Genomic DNA, 12783 nt, shown 5'->3' with positions numbered 1-12783 from the left:
GACATAGCCCTTGGAGGGGTGGTGTATCAACGAGCAGCGTGATTCAGCTATGCCACTAGGCCTCCCTCCCCAGGGAGAGTAGTGGTTTCCTATAAACACCATGCTCTTCGCTCCCACATTCTCTCTCCCAATTCTTACATTCTCTCCAAGCATCTACGTTCTTGATCGCTGGTTTGTGACTACTGGGTTCTTTGGTACGGCGGTAGTAAGCATTTTGCTGTCCTCCATCACCCTCCTCTTTGGCATTCTCTGTCATTCTTTCCCAGAGTCAATCCTCTCCGGTGGTCCGCTCGATGGCGCACTGGCAAACGGGGTGTATTGTGCCTCAACACCAGTCAGCTCTTGAGAGCATCGGTGCCCATACGGACAGGGCCCTGCAGAACACCTCTGGGAACGTCCAGACATACTCTGACAACCTAGCCGACAGCAGCACTGTTGGTCGTGACGACCAGCTGCAGCAACTTGCCTTCAAGTATCCTCAACCCCCAGTTCCAACACATCCAGTGCCCACTGTTCCCACCACCCTTCAGCCCCCTCAGAACCTCCGGCTCCAGAGCAAGAAGCTCCGGCGCCTGCATTCATTTGGGCCCAGCCTAATCGGTCCTCGTAGCAGGCCCAGAAGCTATCTCAGGTCCAGCAAGTATCTGGAGTACAGGTCCCGTCCTCGTCGAGACACTGGCAAAGATGGGGAACCGGTATGGTCGGACGAGCTTGAAGACGCGTTTCAACAAGGTGAGAAAAGCAATCCATTAGCTGCACGACATATGAATACTAATGCTGTGATAGCTCTCGAGGCGAATCCGCCAATGGGCAGACGGAAATGGTCCGAGCGAGGAAAGTCATATGGTCGAAATGAGCTCATTGCTGAGTTCATCTACAAGAAAACTGGTAAACGAAGAACTCGAAAGCAAGTCTCCAGCCACCTCCAAGTCCTCGACTCGTTCCTCAAAGGAGACCCCGATTGTAAGTGGCATAGCCAAGTTATTACTAAAATCGGATTGGGCTAATACAAGTGTCTAGGGGAGCGACTCGTACGAGAAGAGGCGAACGTCCGCTCGAACAACCAACATCCGCCCGCTGGTCCAAGATGGGGGCCTGCCATGGATCCTCCCTTGTCAAGTCATTATGGCACTCACCTCCACCCCACCTATCATGACCCTATGAGGCAGGCCTATGGAGAACTGCCGCCTACCCCGTTTTCCATGAACGCCAGCTGGCCCGAGAGCAACTTCAGTACTATCCAAGGCCTCGGGTTCGGTATGTGGGTAAACGAGCCAGACAAGAACGACCGTATTGAGGACGCGAGCCATATCTACAGTCGCCTTCAAGACGACCAGCGGCATCCGGTAGCACCGATCTCTTTGAATGAGATCAGGAACTGGCAAACATCCTTTCCTTACCTTAATTCGCTGATGGCGAATTCAAATGGGTCGCTGGACTGTGACATTATCCTAATCGAATCCAACCTGAAGTTGATGGATGACTTCCCGGCTGCTCGCTCTAAACTCGGCATTCACTTGGAATTAGATTTCGCTCAGGCTAGTGCGGCTGGAGCTCCGATTCTCAGTGAGATGGAGAATTGGTCCTCCAAGATCTACATGTATGAGAATGGACAAGAGATCTATCAAGGCCGGCAAGAAGTTGCGAGGCCAACGCACACCGCGACGCACACCAAGGTGAAGCCTCACTTTGAATCCAAATGGTGGGCGAATCGCTTCACCAAGCTCACGCAAGATCAAAAGCTGGCCGAGGATGCTGGACACCATGGCCACGAGCAAGCTCGGGAGTTCCTCCGCCACCTGACCGTAGTTCAGGAGATTCGAGCTATGACACCCTACAGCTCGCGGAGAATGTCCAACCCCTACTCTGGACATCCAGTGAGTGAGAAAAAGAGGGTGGCAATCATTCTCTGGAAATTCCGACAGACGCTGCCCCGCGACGTAGTTGGCACTACAACATGGCGTAGAGTGGTTTCGTCGGATCGAATCCCTCATGCAAGCCCCAAAGCAGCGACGGGCATCGATCTCCCTCCCCCAATGTCGCTTGCTGACTCCATACTCCTGAACCGGCCGGGTCCTAACGTTTACCATCAACCCCAGCCGCACGAACTCCTTCACAACAATGGAGTTTCCCAAAACCCTTGGCCTCTGTATTCGACAGGCCAGGAGAGCGTTGCACAGATGTTCAACGCACCTTTTGATTTCATGAGTCCCCTTCCCAAGCAAGAAGACCGCCTTAACGATAAGATCGCTGTGACCTTGGGTCTGGATGGCTTCCCAAGCCTCCAATCACATGATATCAGCCAGCCAACCAGCCTCAACGGGCCCAACAGTGGCACAAGCATTCTTAGCATGCCAGAGGTTCCTTTGTCGCATTCCTCTCATGGTCCATACAGCCTTGAGCATGATAGCCACTATGTCCACAGCCAGCCACTTGGGGTTAATGTGCACGACAACAACGCCCTGCTGAACGGCATGCTGGTGACGAGCGCACAGTCTATCGACGATATGAACAACAGCCAGGCATCCTGGATGCCACCAACCACCGCAATGTCTGGGGACATACCCGGCAGCCACTACCCGCACATTGGCTTCCCGTCATCCGAGCACCACGTTGCGGTGCCCCGTGAGCCAAATCCAAGCCACAGCTATGATTTTATGCCCGAGGAGCTCGATAAGTGGCCGAGCAGCCTGCCGACCGATATGAATGGAGGAGCGCATGAGCACGCGCACTCCTACACCGCGAGTAATACAGTACAGGCCGTTTAATGACAGGCCGAGCGAGACTACTTAATGATAATTATGGCGAAAAAAGTATTCCTAATAATGTGATGGGCCGGTTAATCTTCGATTCATATGCAGTGTAAAATAATGGCAGGATACCTTTTTACAATGATTTATTATTCATTTATTCTTAACAAAGTATTCTCTTTAATATCTAGCAGTAGTAAGTATTATTTCTCCAATTTGTAAACACAGTACTCCGTAGTGGTAGAACCAAAATTAGGGTCAAGTGGCGGCATTTAGCCGGCAGATGGGGTGCATTTAGCCGGGCCCGACTTTGGATGGCATCCGGCCAACCCTTGGATAAGTTACTACCCCAATTCAATACAGCCGCCACAAGTTCATTTAGCCTCCAATGCCGCTATCTGTGCCGTGTATGGCGCCTCCAGTGGATACGCGCAATGGATTTGAGTTCATAATACCATGACCGAGGGGCAGTTACTTATTACCCCTCCAAACCTTCCCTTTCTCTCCCTTCATCCCCCCTGATCCTACTTTGACCGCGTCTCTATACCTTGTCTCAACACGACCTTGTTACTCCTTCAATCACCATGGCCTCTCCCACCGTCAAGCTAAACAGCGGCTACGACATGCCCCTCGTGGGCTTCGGTCTCTGGAAGGTGAACAACGACACCTGCGCGGACCAGATCTACCACGCCATCAAGGAAGGATACCGTCTGTTTGACGGCGCCTGCGGTACTTCCCCCCTCATAAAACACTAACAAATATTCCCAATCTAACAAAAAGCCAGACTACGGCAACGAAGTCGAAGCCGGCCAAGGTGTCGCGCGGGCCATCAAAGACGGTCTGGTCAAGCGCGAAGAGCTCTTCATCGTCTCCAAGCTATGGAACAGCTTCCACGACGGCGACCGCGTAGAACCCATCTGCCGCAAACAGCTCGCCGACTGGGGCATCGACTACTTCGACCTGTACATCGTGCACTTCCCCATCTCACTGAAATACGTCGACCCTGCGGTTCGCTACCCGCCGGGCTGGATGTCCGAGAACGACAAGCTGGAGTTCGGCAACGCCACGATCCAAGAGACCTGGACGGCGATGGAGTCGCTCGTGGACAAGAAGCTCGCTCGTAGCATCGGTATTAGTAACTTCTCTGCGCAGCTGGTCATGGATCTGCTGCGGTATGCGCGCATTCGTCCTGCTACGCTGCAGATCGAGCATCATCCCTACCTCACGCAGACGAGACTGGTTGAGTATGCCCAGAAGGAGGGGTTGACAGTCACGGCGTATAGTTCTTTCGGACCGTTGAGTTTCCTCGAGTTGAGCGTGCAGAATGCGGTGGATACGCCGCCGTTGTTCGAGCATCAGCTTGTTAAGGGCATTGCGGAGAAGCATGGACGCACACCGGCGCAGGTGTTGTTGAGGTGGGCTACGCAGAGGGGCGTGGCGGTTATTCCGAAGAGTAACAACCCTCAGCGGTTGAAGCAGAACCTGGATGTTACCGGGTGGAATTTGGAGGAGGAGGAGATCAAGGCTATTGCTGGGTTGGATCGCGGGTTGCGGTTCAATGATCCTTTGGGAGTGAGTTTTATCCCCCTTTTTTCTTCCATTGTATCAATATGTGGAAATGTTTACTAACTTGAATTACAGTACGGACTCTACGCTCCTATTTTCTAAACGACCCAGCTATGAGTGTATATACGATATATGAATACATAACCAATCTTGTAGACGATGTTATAACTTGATGGCATGTGACATGGTTGTAGATAATAGATAAGATAAACCCGCCAAGACACGCATCGCGATAACCAACATTTCTCCATCCATCCATCCCATCCCATTCCATCTCACATTCACACCTTCATCAATACCATGAACCCACCACCACCACACCACCAACCCCAACCTCAACCCCAATAATCAAGAAAGAACAAAATGACCCTAAAACCCCTAACCAGCAGCATCCACATCAAAACGCACCCGGCCCCACGCTCCCTCTCCGAAAGCAAACTCATTCTCTCCGCACTTCAGAAATTCGGCGAAGTCGTGACATTTCGAAATCTAAAAGTAACCCCCTCCCTTTCCCCAATCTCCCCTCTCTCCCCAAATAACCTAACTCAATGCCAATAAAAGTAATAATGATGGATATAGTACGACCCCACAAACACATCCCCCAAATCCGCACACAATACCATCGCTATCTTCGAGTCCGCGGCCGCGGCGTCTTCGGCCGTTGCGGCGTCGCCGATTACTATCCCTGTACAATCTCAAACTCAATCACAAAGCCAGAGTCTAGAGGAAAAGAATGAATCTCCCTCGCATACAGCTACACACTCCACACCACAATCACAATCACAATCACAATCACAACCACAACCCCAAGGACCGACCCTAACATGCACGATCCAACCATCGCGACATAACCACGTGTCGGCGATGACGCGCAACCCATACCATACGTTCTTCTACGTGGACAAGGAAAGCCATATGTACAAGGATCTGGTGAAGAGTGGGATACCGTTGGATTATCTGGCGGATGGGCCGATGAGGAGGAAGGCGCATGTGCCGGAGCGGGTGAAGAGGATGCTGGATCGGGATGTGTGGAGGTTTGGGGGGAAGAGTTTGATGGGGTTGTATCGGTTTGGGGTGGAGAGTGAGAGTGAGGGGGGGAATGGGATGGAAGGGCAAGGGGAGAGGGAGGGGAAGGATGGGGAGGGTGAGGGTGAGGGGACGAAGTGATGGTGATGTGAAGCAAGTGGATTGGGTTGGGTTGATGATTGTATGATATGTTTCCTTTTCTTTTCCTGTATAATAGTGTGGGTCGGTTGGGTTGTACATGTATGTATAGCGGGCTACGTACGTCACTTCGTTTATTGTAATTCTAATAGGTGATGGGTAGGTGGGCGGATACATTAATAGCTATGAATGAGGTTGATGGCATGTAAGATGAAGAAATCGTTCCCCTTATACAACGCGGATATACGCTAGGTTTCGTTAGTATCTCTCTAAGCATCGACTGATAGAGAAAGAAGACTTACTCGCGTCAACCTGCATGATATGCGGTATCGCCAACCGCACCTTGTTCCGATACAATGCTGGCGCTCTCGTCTGTAGCGGGTTGCCCTCAAAGTACACCGTCTGGAGCTTCTCCTTGTCCCGAAGTTCGCGCTCCACTTCATCGAAGCTCGACAGTTGGTTGTTGGACGCCCACAGCTCCTCCAAGTTCTTCAAATGAGACACATGTTCCAGCTTGGACACCTGGTTGTTGGAAAAGTCCAGCACGCGCAGCGAGGTGTTCTCCTCGAGACCGCTAAGGTCGGTGATCGCATTATGGGACACATAGAGTTCCTCCAGGTTCTTCAGGTTCGAGAGCCCACTGATACTCGTGAGACGGTTCGACTGGATAGAGAGGATGCGCAAGTTGGAGAGGCCATCGAGGTTCTATCATCACCGCAGTCAGTCAGCCAACGCACATCACACCCAAGACTTGGGACGCAGCCCACGTACCTTCAATTCCGTGATCTTATTCTTCCCCAACCACAGCTCCTCCAACGCCTTCAGATTATCCAGATTCTCAATCTCCTGCAAAGCAGTCAGAACGATACCCCAAAAATCACCTCAAGTACATATCAAAACCCACCCGAATCCTATTCGCCCCAAGCTCCAAATTCCTCAACGACGTCAACGTCTCCACCCCCTCTATCTTCGAGATCTTATTCTGCACGAAATATAGATCCGTCAACTTGACCAAATGCGAAATATTCTTAACATGCTTAATCTTATTGAAGCTAAGATCCAAGCTGGTCAAATTCTCGAACTCATCAAGACCCTTCACATGCGATATCAGGTTATCGTAGAGATCGAGTTCCGTCAACGACTTGGCAACTTCCGTGGGGAATTCGATTCGTGTGATTTGGTTCTGTCGGAAACATAATCTCTGCATCATCCAACCGTTCGATTAGCACCGTGTCGCGCGATTACACAAATACTGGGTATCATCGCTGTACCTTCACCTTGGGAAACCGCTCCAACCGCAACGCCGGAAGCGAAGTTATGCGACAGTGAACGAGGTCGATTTCCTGATGCGAGGTGTGTTAGCTAACTGGCTGTGTCCCTTAATCAACGAACGCGTCGCGTCGGAAGAAGTATCAGCGCATACCTCTGCGTCTGGGTCCTCGTCCTCCAATAAATCTGCATAAAACCCAACCATCAGTATATTGCCCTTCGCATCGCCGGCATACCACGCCCTATCATAATCCCGGTATCTATGGATGTTGATTGACATACCCTCATCGGCCTCGATCTCCTCCACGGGCGGCGCATCCGAGTCCGAGTAATCGGGGTCTTCTAGTGCTTCCGGATTCGTGATCGTGGCTTTCGGTTCGACCCGTAGCTTTCCGTCCCAGCCATTTTTGTCCTTCATGTTGAGCGATGGGGTGTGGGCGTGTGTGGAATAGGCTGGTCCTGGAAAAAGAGTGGTTTGGTGGTGATGCAGTTGGAGGCGGGGAGTTTGGGTATGACGCTGCCAAGAAATATCAGGAGATCGTCGGAGATTTGGATGGAGGCTCAAGGAAGCGGACACAGCCTTGCAGGAGAAATATGTATGTATATATGTATGAAAGAGTTCAAGACGGGGCTAATCGGGGAATACTCACATGAGCTGACACGATGTAGTGCGGACAAAAGCGGGATGCGATGGAAGATTTGGAGATGACCGACCGATCGGTCATTATTGCCGCGGCGTGATCTCAGCCCGCCTTCGCCGTTAAGAGGCGATCCACTCTACGCTGTAGTCTAGATGCTCGATATATCGCCAATAATTCTGTCCATCATGCGTTACCGCCTGTTTTACTCGTTACTTCTGATCTATACTACTCTGGAACTCGGCCGTCTCGTGAAATGGTCAATTCAAAACTACTTAAACACGGGACAAGCTGGATGGTGGAGGCGGACGCTTTTATGTACAGCACGCACGCCCAATCAGTACATATACATTGCAAAGTCCGATCCCATGTAAGTCTGGAACCGTTCAGACTATGCGTGTACCAGAAGCAGCGACAGGCGCTTGAGACATGAATCAAAATGCCACGCGCAGGGGAGTCTCCAAAAAATAGACCATGGCGAACCAATGACAAAAACAACGCTGGGTTTTGGGGTTCACATCTTCGGGCACAAAGAGACTAGGAAAATAACCAGGACGGCGGGTCGAGCCTCTTATGGGCTGCATGTTAAGCAAAAAGAACAAAATGGGGACGATGAAAGGAATCAAAAGTAGAAAGAGACAGATGAAAGAAAAGAGGGAATGTAAATCGGGGAGCGTATACATGAGATCAGCAAAATTTTGGCTGATGACCAAGACTGACGCCTGCGGTATGCAACAGGAAAGAAAACTTTAAACACTAGGAAACAAGACTGGCGGGGGTAATCTGGTATCTGCTCGCTGGGAGCGCAAGAACATGGCCGGTGCTCGGAAGAAAAACGGTGCGAATGACATGGGGATAAAGGCAAAAAGATGATGATGGGGAGGAAAAGTCAAGGAAAACACATCTTCACTGTGGAACTGCCGCGAGCGTTCAGATCCCAGACGAAGCTGGATTGAGCTGCCCGGACGGTCTGGCTGCTCGACACGGCAGACGTTCCATGCGTATAGTTGATCAAAAATCAGATGACTCTTTCTTTTGAAAACCGAGTGGACCCGCAAGGTGAAGATAAGCATGCTGTAATGCAAATGCCGGAAAAAACTAGAGTTACAGGCATCACAATGTAATGTCGAGAACCAGACTAACGTCTTTCACTTGTGCCCCGGCAAGGTCTTCGAGGACGGGAATCAGATCGAGAAGCTCGTTATCGTGGGCGTCAGAGAACCAGCTGCTGATGGGTATCGCATGTTGAGGGTGGAAGATATACGAAGTTGGGGAATTATCAATGATAATCGTATCGCGTAGGTCGCGGCCTACTTGAGAGAGATCCTAACCAGGGATCAGCAAACAATTCACGCAAGAGAATGTACACTGAGTGGAACAAACCTTGACATAGTTGCCTTGATGGTTATAGCAACTATCCCTGAACAGTCGGTGGTGGACAACGTTGTGAATATCTAGCTGATCCAGCAGAGGATCACCGTACTAATGAAGCATGAGCGAATGCGTAGCCGATGATTCTGATTTTGGAATAACTCACCTTCGACACAGAAGCGGTGAAGACAACCACTTCATACAACTCGCCCACCCTTTTCATGAATTGGTCGACTCCAGGTCTTTTTATAACGTAGATGTTGTGATATTGACCTTCAATCTCCACGGGAATGGTAAAATCCGCGCGTTCAAGAACCTGAACATAGGTTAGTCTAACACTGGGTTGATGATAAACTGAGGATGGCGGACCTTGAAACTACTGTGAACCAACGTCTCGTCCAAATCAAGAACCAAGCATTTCCTGTCCCGCAGATGGGGAAGAGGTGGCGGCAAGAGGAATTGCTGTTGCGTCTCCTCTAGCATTGTATCGGCGTGGTGTCCAGATGGGCCCGTCGGCGGAGGCAATTCAGCTGGAATTACTGTCGCCTCCTCGTCGTGTGAAGTATATTTCTCGTCGTCATAGCTATTTTCGGACGCCGGGGGCTTAGGCAATTCATCCAGCTCTATAGGAGCAGTCGGAGCATCCTGAGACTTTTCAGTGAGGGGAGAGATCGCTTGCTCCTCTGCTTTCTGAGCGACTTCCTCCGCTTCGCTGGCAACAGCGCTTGCTTCGGCGGTCGTAGTGGAAGGTTGAGTACTCTGGCCTACACCGAGCCCCTGTGATTCAGCACTGTCCTGTGGCAAAGTCGGTACTTTCTCTGTCTCTGCCGCACCCGAAGGTACCGTTGCACCATCGAGCTGAGCGCCCTGCTCGGAAGTAGTCACAGTGCGCTCTTCGTCCACTTGAGACATGGACTGGTTCGACGTCACAGTCATGTTGGGTTTCTCATCCCGGTAGTAGCTGGGGTCTTTGGATTCCGCGGTGCTCGAATCACCAGCATTGGTGTCAGCCTTCTCCGGAGTGGCCTGGGTGTGAGGAACCGATGGCTGTCTGGATGTCCGCTTCGCTGGGATGGCAGGGTCCTCCGAATCATCGCTGGGCGAGGAACAACAGCTCAAGAAGGCGAACAACCTATACGAGACCTTGCTTCTCCTCTCTGGCTTGGCCGGATCACGCAAGTCAGGGCTTGCCGACTTGTCTTCCTCCATACTCGCCCCCTCCTGGTTTTGCCGACGCGACCTCATACTGCTACCTCTGCTCCGGTCCCTACGACCCTTGAATATGCTTCTTTTCGAACCGCGAAGAGTATTCTCGGAGTCATCGTGAGCGGTGTCTTGACTCTTGTCCAGCGTAGATTGCCGATCCGCTTTTAACGATGCACGCGACGGGATGGGCAACAGTAGATGATGTTTCTTCGGTGCGTCAGCAGACGTGGCTGCAGAGTCCTCTACCGAGCCCTGGGTCGGTGCGACGGACTCTTGAGCCGCATTGACGGGCTCTACATGGTTCGACGGAGGCGACGCATCGGTGGTGGCGGGCTGGTCCTGAGGCGGCGGTTCAGGATCTAACAAAGGAGATATCAGCAACGGCACTCGGAACCAACCCAAGCGCATCGGAGAATTTGATTGCGAAGCCAGGAACAACGGAGTTGGAAACTTACTGGAGTCGGGGGGACTCGTCGCGATAGGCATGAGCGCTTCTCCAGTGGTTGGTTTTGAGTTTGATGGTGAAGAATCTCGCTCTAAGCTCCCTCCGAGCATTGAGGGTAGCAGAGCGAGGTTCACTTAAGCCGACGGGGAAACCAAAAAAACGAAGGGAGAGAAGAGTGACGAGAGAAGAAAAGAGAGAGCGAGAGAGAGATAGAGAGGAGTCGGAGGACAATGACCACCAGGGTTACCGCCGAGAAGGGGAGGGAGGGGGGGTTGCGCCGGCAAGGAAGAAGAAGAGGAGAGAGAGAGAGGGTGCAGTCACGCCTCCTGGCTCTTCGCACGTACTGAATGGATGGGATGGAGGCAGGTTACTAAGGTGGTAGTACCAGTAAGTTGCTTAGCTCTGGGACCCGGACCACCGCCTTGAATAAGGCTAGTGCGCAGCACTAAAAGACTCGTTCGCAATGAGCAGATCCAATCAATCCGCAGTCCAATGTCCAGAATACAGGGCGGCAGACGAGCAGAAAAGCATATGCGACCGGCACGATCTGGGAAGTCAAGTCTGGGGATGATCGCAGGAATGGAAGGGTTCGAGCGTGTGAAGTGCAGGACTGTTTGAACGTAGGGGATCACGTGGTTGAGCCAGGGCGCAAGCAGGTCCTCTTGACTCGTTGGATGACCTCTTTTGTTTCTAAGTGGTACGAATGATAAAAGGTTCAGGCAAGGTTAAGGCAAAGGTCACCGGCCAGACAGCCCGGTAGTTAGTTGAGTTAGTTTAGTTGGAGAAGAATAATAGCTGTAACGTAAACGATCTAGGGTATGATCGTTTGTTGCACTGGGGCTGACGGGTTGTTGGCCAGCGGGAGGGAAGTTAAGGTGAAAAGGAACTCTAAAGAGGGCCCCCCCGAAAGTAATCTGATCGGCGGTTGATGATCGGATTCTTGTGCTGTGGGTTCGTCCCTTTCGCTTAGTCGATGGGCAAACGAAGTGTCAAAAGTGTAGCCAGCGGCTAAGAGAGACTTATTCGTCCCACTAGTTGGACACGGTCTGGTGACGGTTTTCTACAGTCGGGATGAGCGATAGGGGAGCACGGAAGTCCAAGGGGAATCAGCCCAGGTGCGGTGGTGCTTTGATATGGTCAAGCAAGCCGGTTGATGATAGTGGAGAGTGGCTTATTCCTTAGCTCCTTGACTGGCGGCTAACCGATTTAAGCAGGAAGAGGAAGAGGAAGGGGAAAGGGGGGGAGGAAACTAGAGTGAAAAGAGACCCGAGAAAGAGAGGGAAATAGCAAAATAATACGTAGAGCCCGAGGGGGGAGAGAGAGAGAGAGGAGAAGGGAGGGGAGGGGGAGGAGGGAGGTGGAAGTGGGTGGGCGAATACAGCAATGATGATAGTAATAAAACCAAAATTAACATTATCATCGCAATAATAATATTACAGGAATGATAATAATACTAATAAGGTGCAAGAAAATAAAAATAATATAAAATTACTCCATTCGTGTTGCTATGCGCTGACATTTACGGAGGTGATGACCTTAAATTAACTGGGACTGTTAAGTAAGTACTAAGAAGTAAGTAGGGACGTTGATGGTGGATGAATGCTCGGATGTGCCTTGGGGGGCAAGGGGTAAAAGGAAAAGCAGCAAGCAGACATCGGAACCCGCATGAGAAATTAGTACGGGCCCCATGAGAAAAAGGCGAATGAAAAAAGGAACGAAAAATGGAAAAAGAAAAAGCGGGAGAACACAGGCCAAGTCTGGTCTGGACCAAAAGATGCAGGGCTGCAGAATTGGGGCCAGACACCCTCAGAACTGCTGCGACTGGCTGGTCCAGCATTGGAGACGGAGGTTCAGTCTCCATTTGCAGCAGGTTCGGGCCTGATTTGACGGGAGATGCCCCGTACCTTGAAGTTTGCACGCCCTGATTACCTCCCATTGGAACCGGTAAATCAACTTACCATGAGCAAGCAACTTGGTGAGCCACGCTTTCCAAAAGATTCAAATTAACTATTGCACAGACATGTGGACGATAAGGATACCAGCAGGATCCCCCCCCATACTTCATTTGATCCAGACTGATGTAATTCCATGCATAGCCAGAAGCTAGTGAGTTACACGCCTACCCACAGCAGCCCGGTCCCCGGTAGAAGTAAGTCTTCTGTAGCCTTCGACTCGAGGTCATCCGGAACAAGTTCCGACTCGAGAATGGGCTCATTCATATCCTCGTAAGTATAACTATAGCAGTCGTACCCATCCAAATTATCACTAAAATTGGGAAAAGTCTGAAAGTCTGATTATCTTATTTTCAATTATTTCCTTTCACGGATCGCATAGCAAACCCCGAAAGTAAGTGCTATCATTGTTACCCCGAGAA

General features: G+C 51.1%; 6 protein-coding genes across 6 annotated transcripts; 3 read left to right on the top strand and 3 right to left on the bottom strand.

Moving 5' to 3' along the window:
* Positions 1 to 293: 293 nt before the first annotated feature.
* abaA (transcription factor AbaA) lies at positions 294 to 2768 on the top strand (the record flags this gene model as incomplete). Its single annotated transcript, XM_041685264.1, has 3 exons — positions 294 to 732; positions 787 to 963; positions 1021 to 2768. 3 exons carry the CDS (start codon positions 294 to 296, stop codon positions 2766 to 2768), a joined length of 2364 nt encoding a protein of 787 aa, XP_041539366.1.
* Positions 2769 to 3334: 566 nt separating this feature from the next.
* Positions 3335 to 4418, top strand: XYL1 (aldo/keto reductase; the record flags this gene model as incomplete). Its single annotated transcript, XM_041685263.1, has 3 exons — positions 3335 to 3479; positions 3535 to 4322; positions 4392 to 4418. 3 exons carry the CDS (start codon positions 3335 to 3337, stop codon positions 4416 to 4418), a joined length of 960 nt encoding a protein of 319 aa, XP_041539365.1.
* A 261-nt stretch (positions 4419 to 4679) lies between these two features.
* On the top strand, positions 4680 to 5483 carry AKAW2_20538A (uncharacterized protein; the record flags this gene model as incomplete). Its single annotated transcript, XM_041685262.1, has 2 exons — positions 4680 to 4811; positions 4896 to 5483. The coding sequence occupies 2 exons, from the start codon at positions 4680 to 4682 to the stop codon at positions 5481 to 5483; spliced, it is 720 nt and encodes a 239-aa protein (XP_041539364.1).
* A 225-nt stretch (positions 5484 to 5708) lies between these two features.
* Positions 5709 to 7167, bottom strand: AKAW2_20537S (putative protein phosphatase PP1 regulatory subunit Sds22; the record flags this gene model as incomplete). The annotated part of the gene is made up of 7 exons (XM_041685261.1): positions 5709 to 5728; positions 5783 to 6185; positions 6252 to 6326; positions 6385 to 6681; positions 6752 to 6823; positions 6904 to 6935; positions 7032 to 7167. The coding sequence occupies 7 exons, from the start codon at positions 7165 to 7167 to the stop codon at positions 5709 to 5711; spliced, it is 1035 nt and encodes a 344-aa protein (XP_041539363.1).
* Positions 7168 to 8136: 969 nt separating this feature from the next.
* On the bottom strand, positions 8137 to 8460 carry AKAW2_20536S (uncharacterized protein; the record flags this gene model as incomplete). Its single annotated transcript, XM_041685260.1, has 1 exon — positions 8137 to 8460. One exon carries the CDS (start codon positions 8458 to 8460, stop codon positions 8137 to 8139), a length of 324 nt encoding a protein of 107 aa, XP_041539362.1.
* Positions 8461 to 8500: 40 nt separating this feature from the next.
* On the bottom strand, positions 8501 to 10450 carry psrA (putative general stress response phosphoprotein phosphatase Psr1/2; the record flags this gene model as incomplete). Its single annotated transcript, XM_041685259.1, has 5 exons — positions 8501 to 8713; positions 8771 to 8869; positions 8925 to 9074; positions 9128 to 10323; positions 10420 to 10450. 5 exons carry the CDS (start codon positions 10448 to 10450, stop codon positions 8501 to 8503), a joined length of 1689 nt encoding a protein of 562 aa, XP_041539361.1.
* Between the last annotated feature and the right edge of the window lie 2333 nt (positions 10451 to 12783).

The sequence above is a fragment of the Aspergillus luchuensis genome, chromosome 2 (genome assembly GCF_016861625.1).
Source record: "Aspergillus luchuensis IFO 4308 DNA, chromosome 2, nearly complete sequence".
Lineage (NCBI taxonomy): Eukaryota > Fungi > Ascomycota > Eurotiomycetes > Eurotiales > Aspergillaceae > Aspergillus > Aspergillus luchuensis.
Note: the sequence above shows the minus strand (reverse complement) of the source record. Positions and strands in the feature narration are given on the sequence as shown.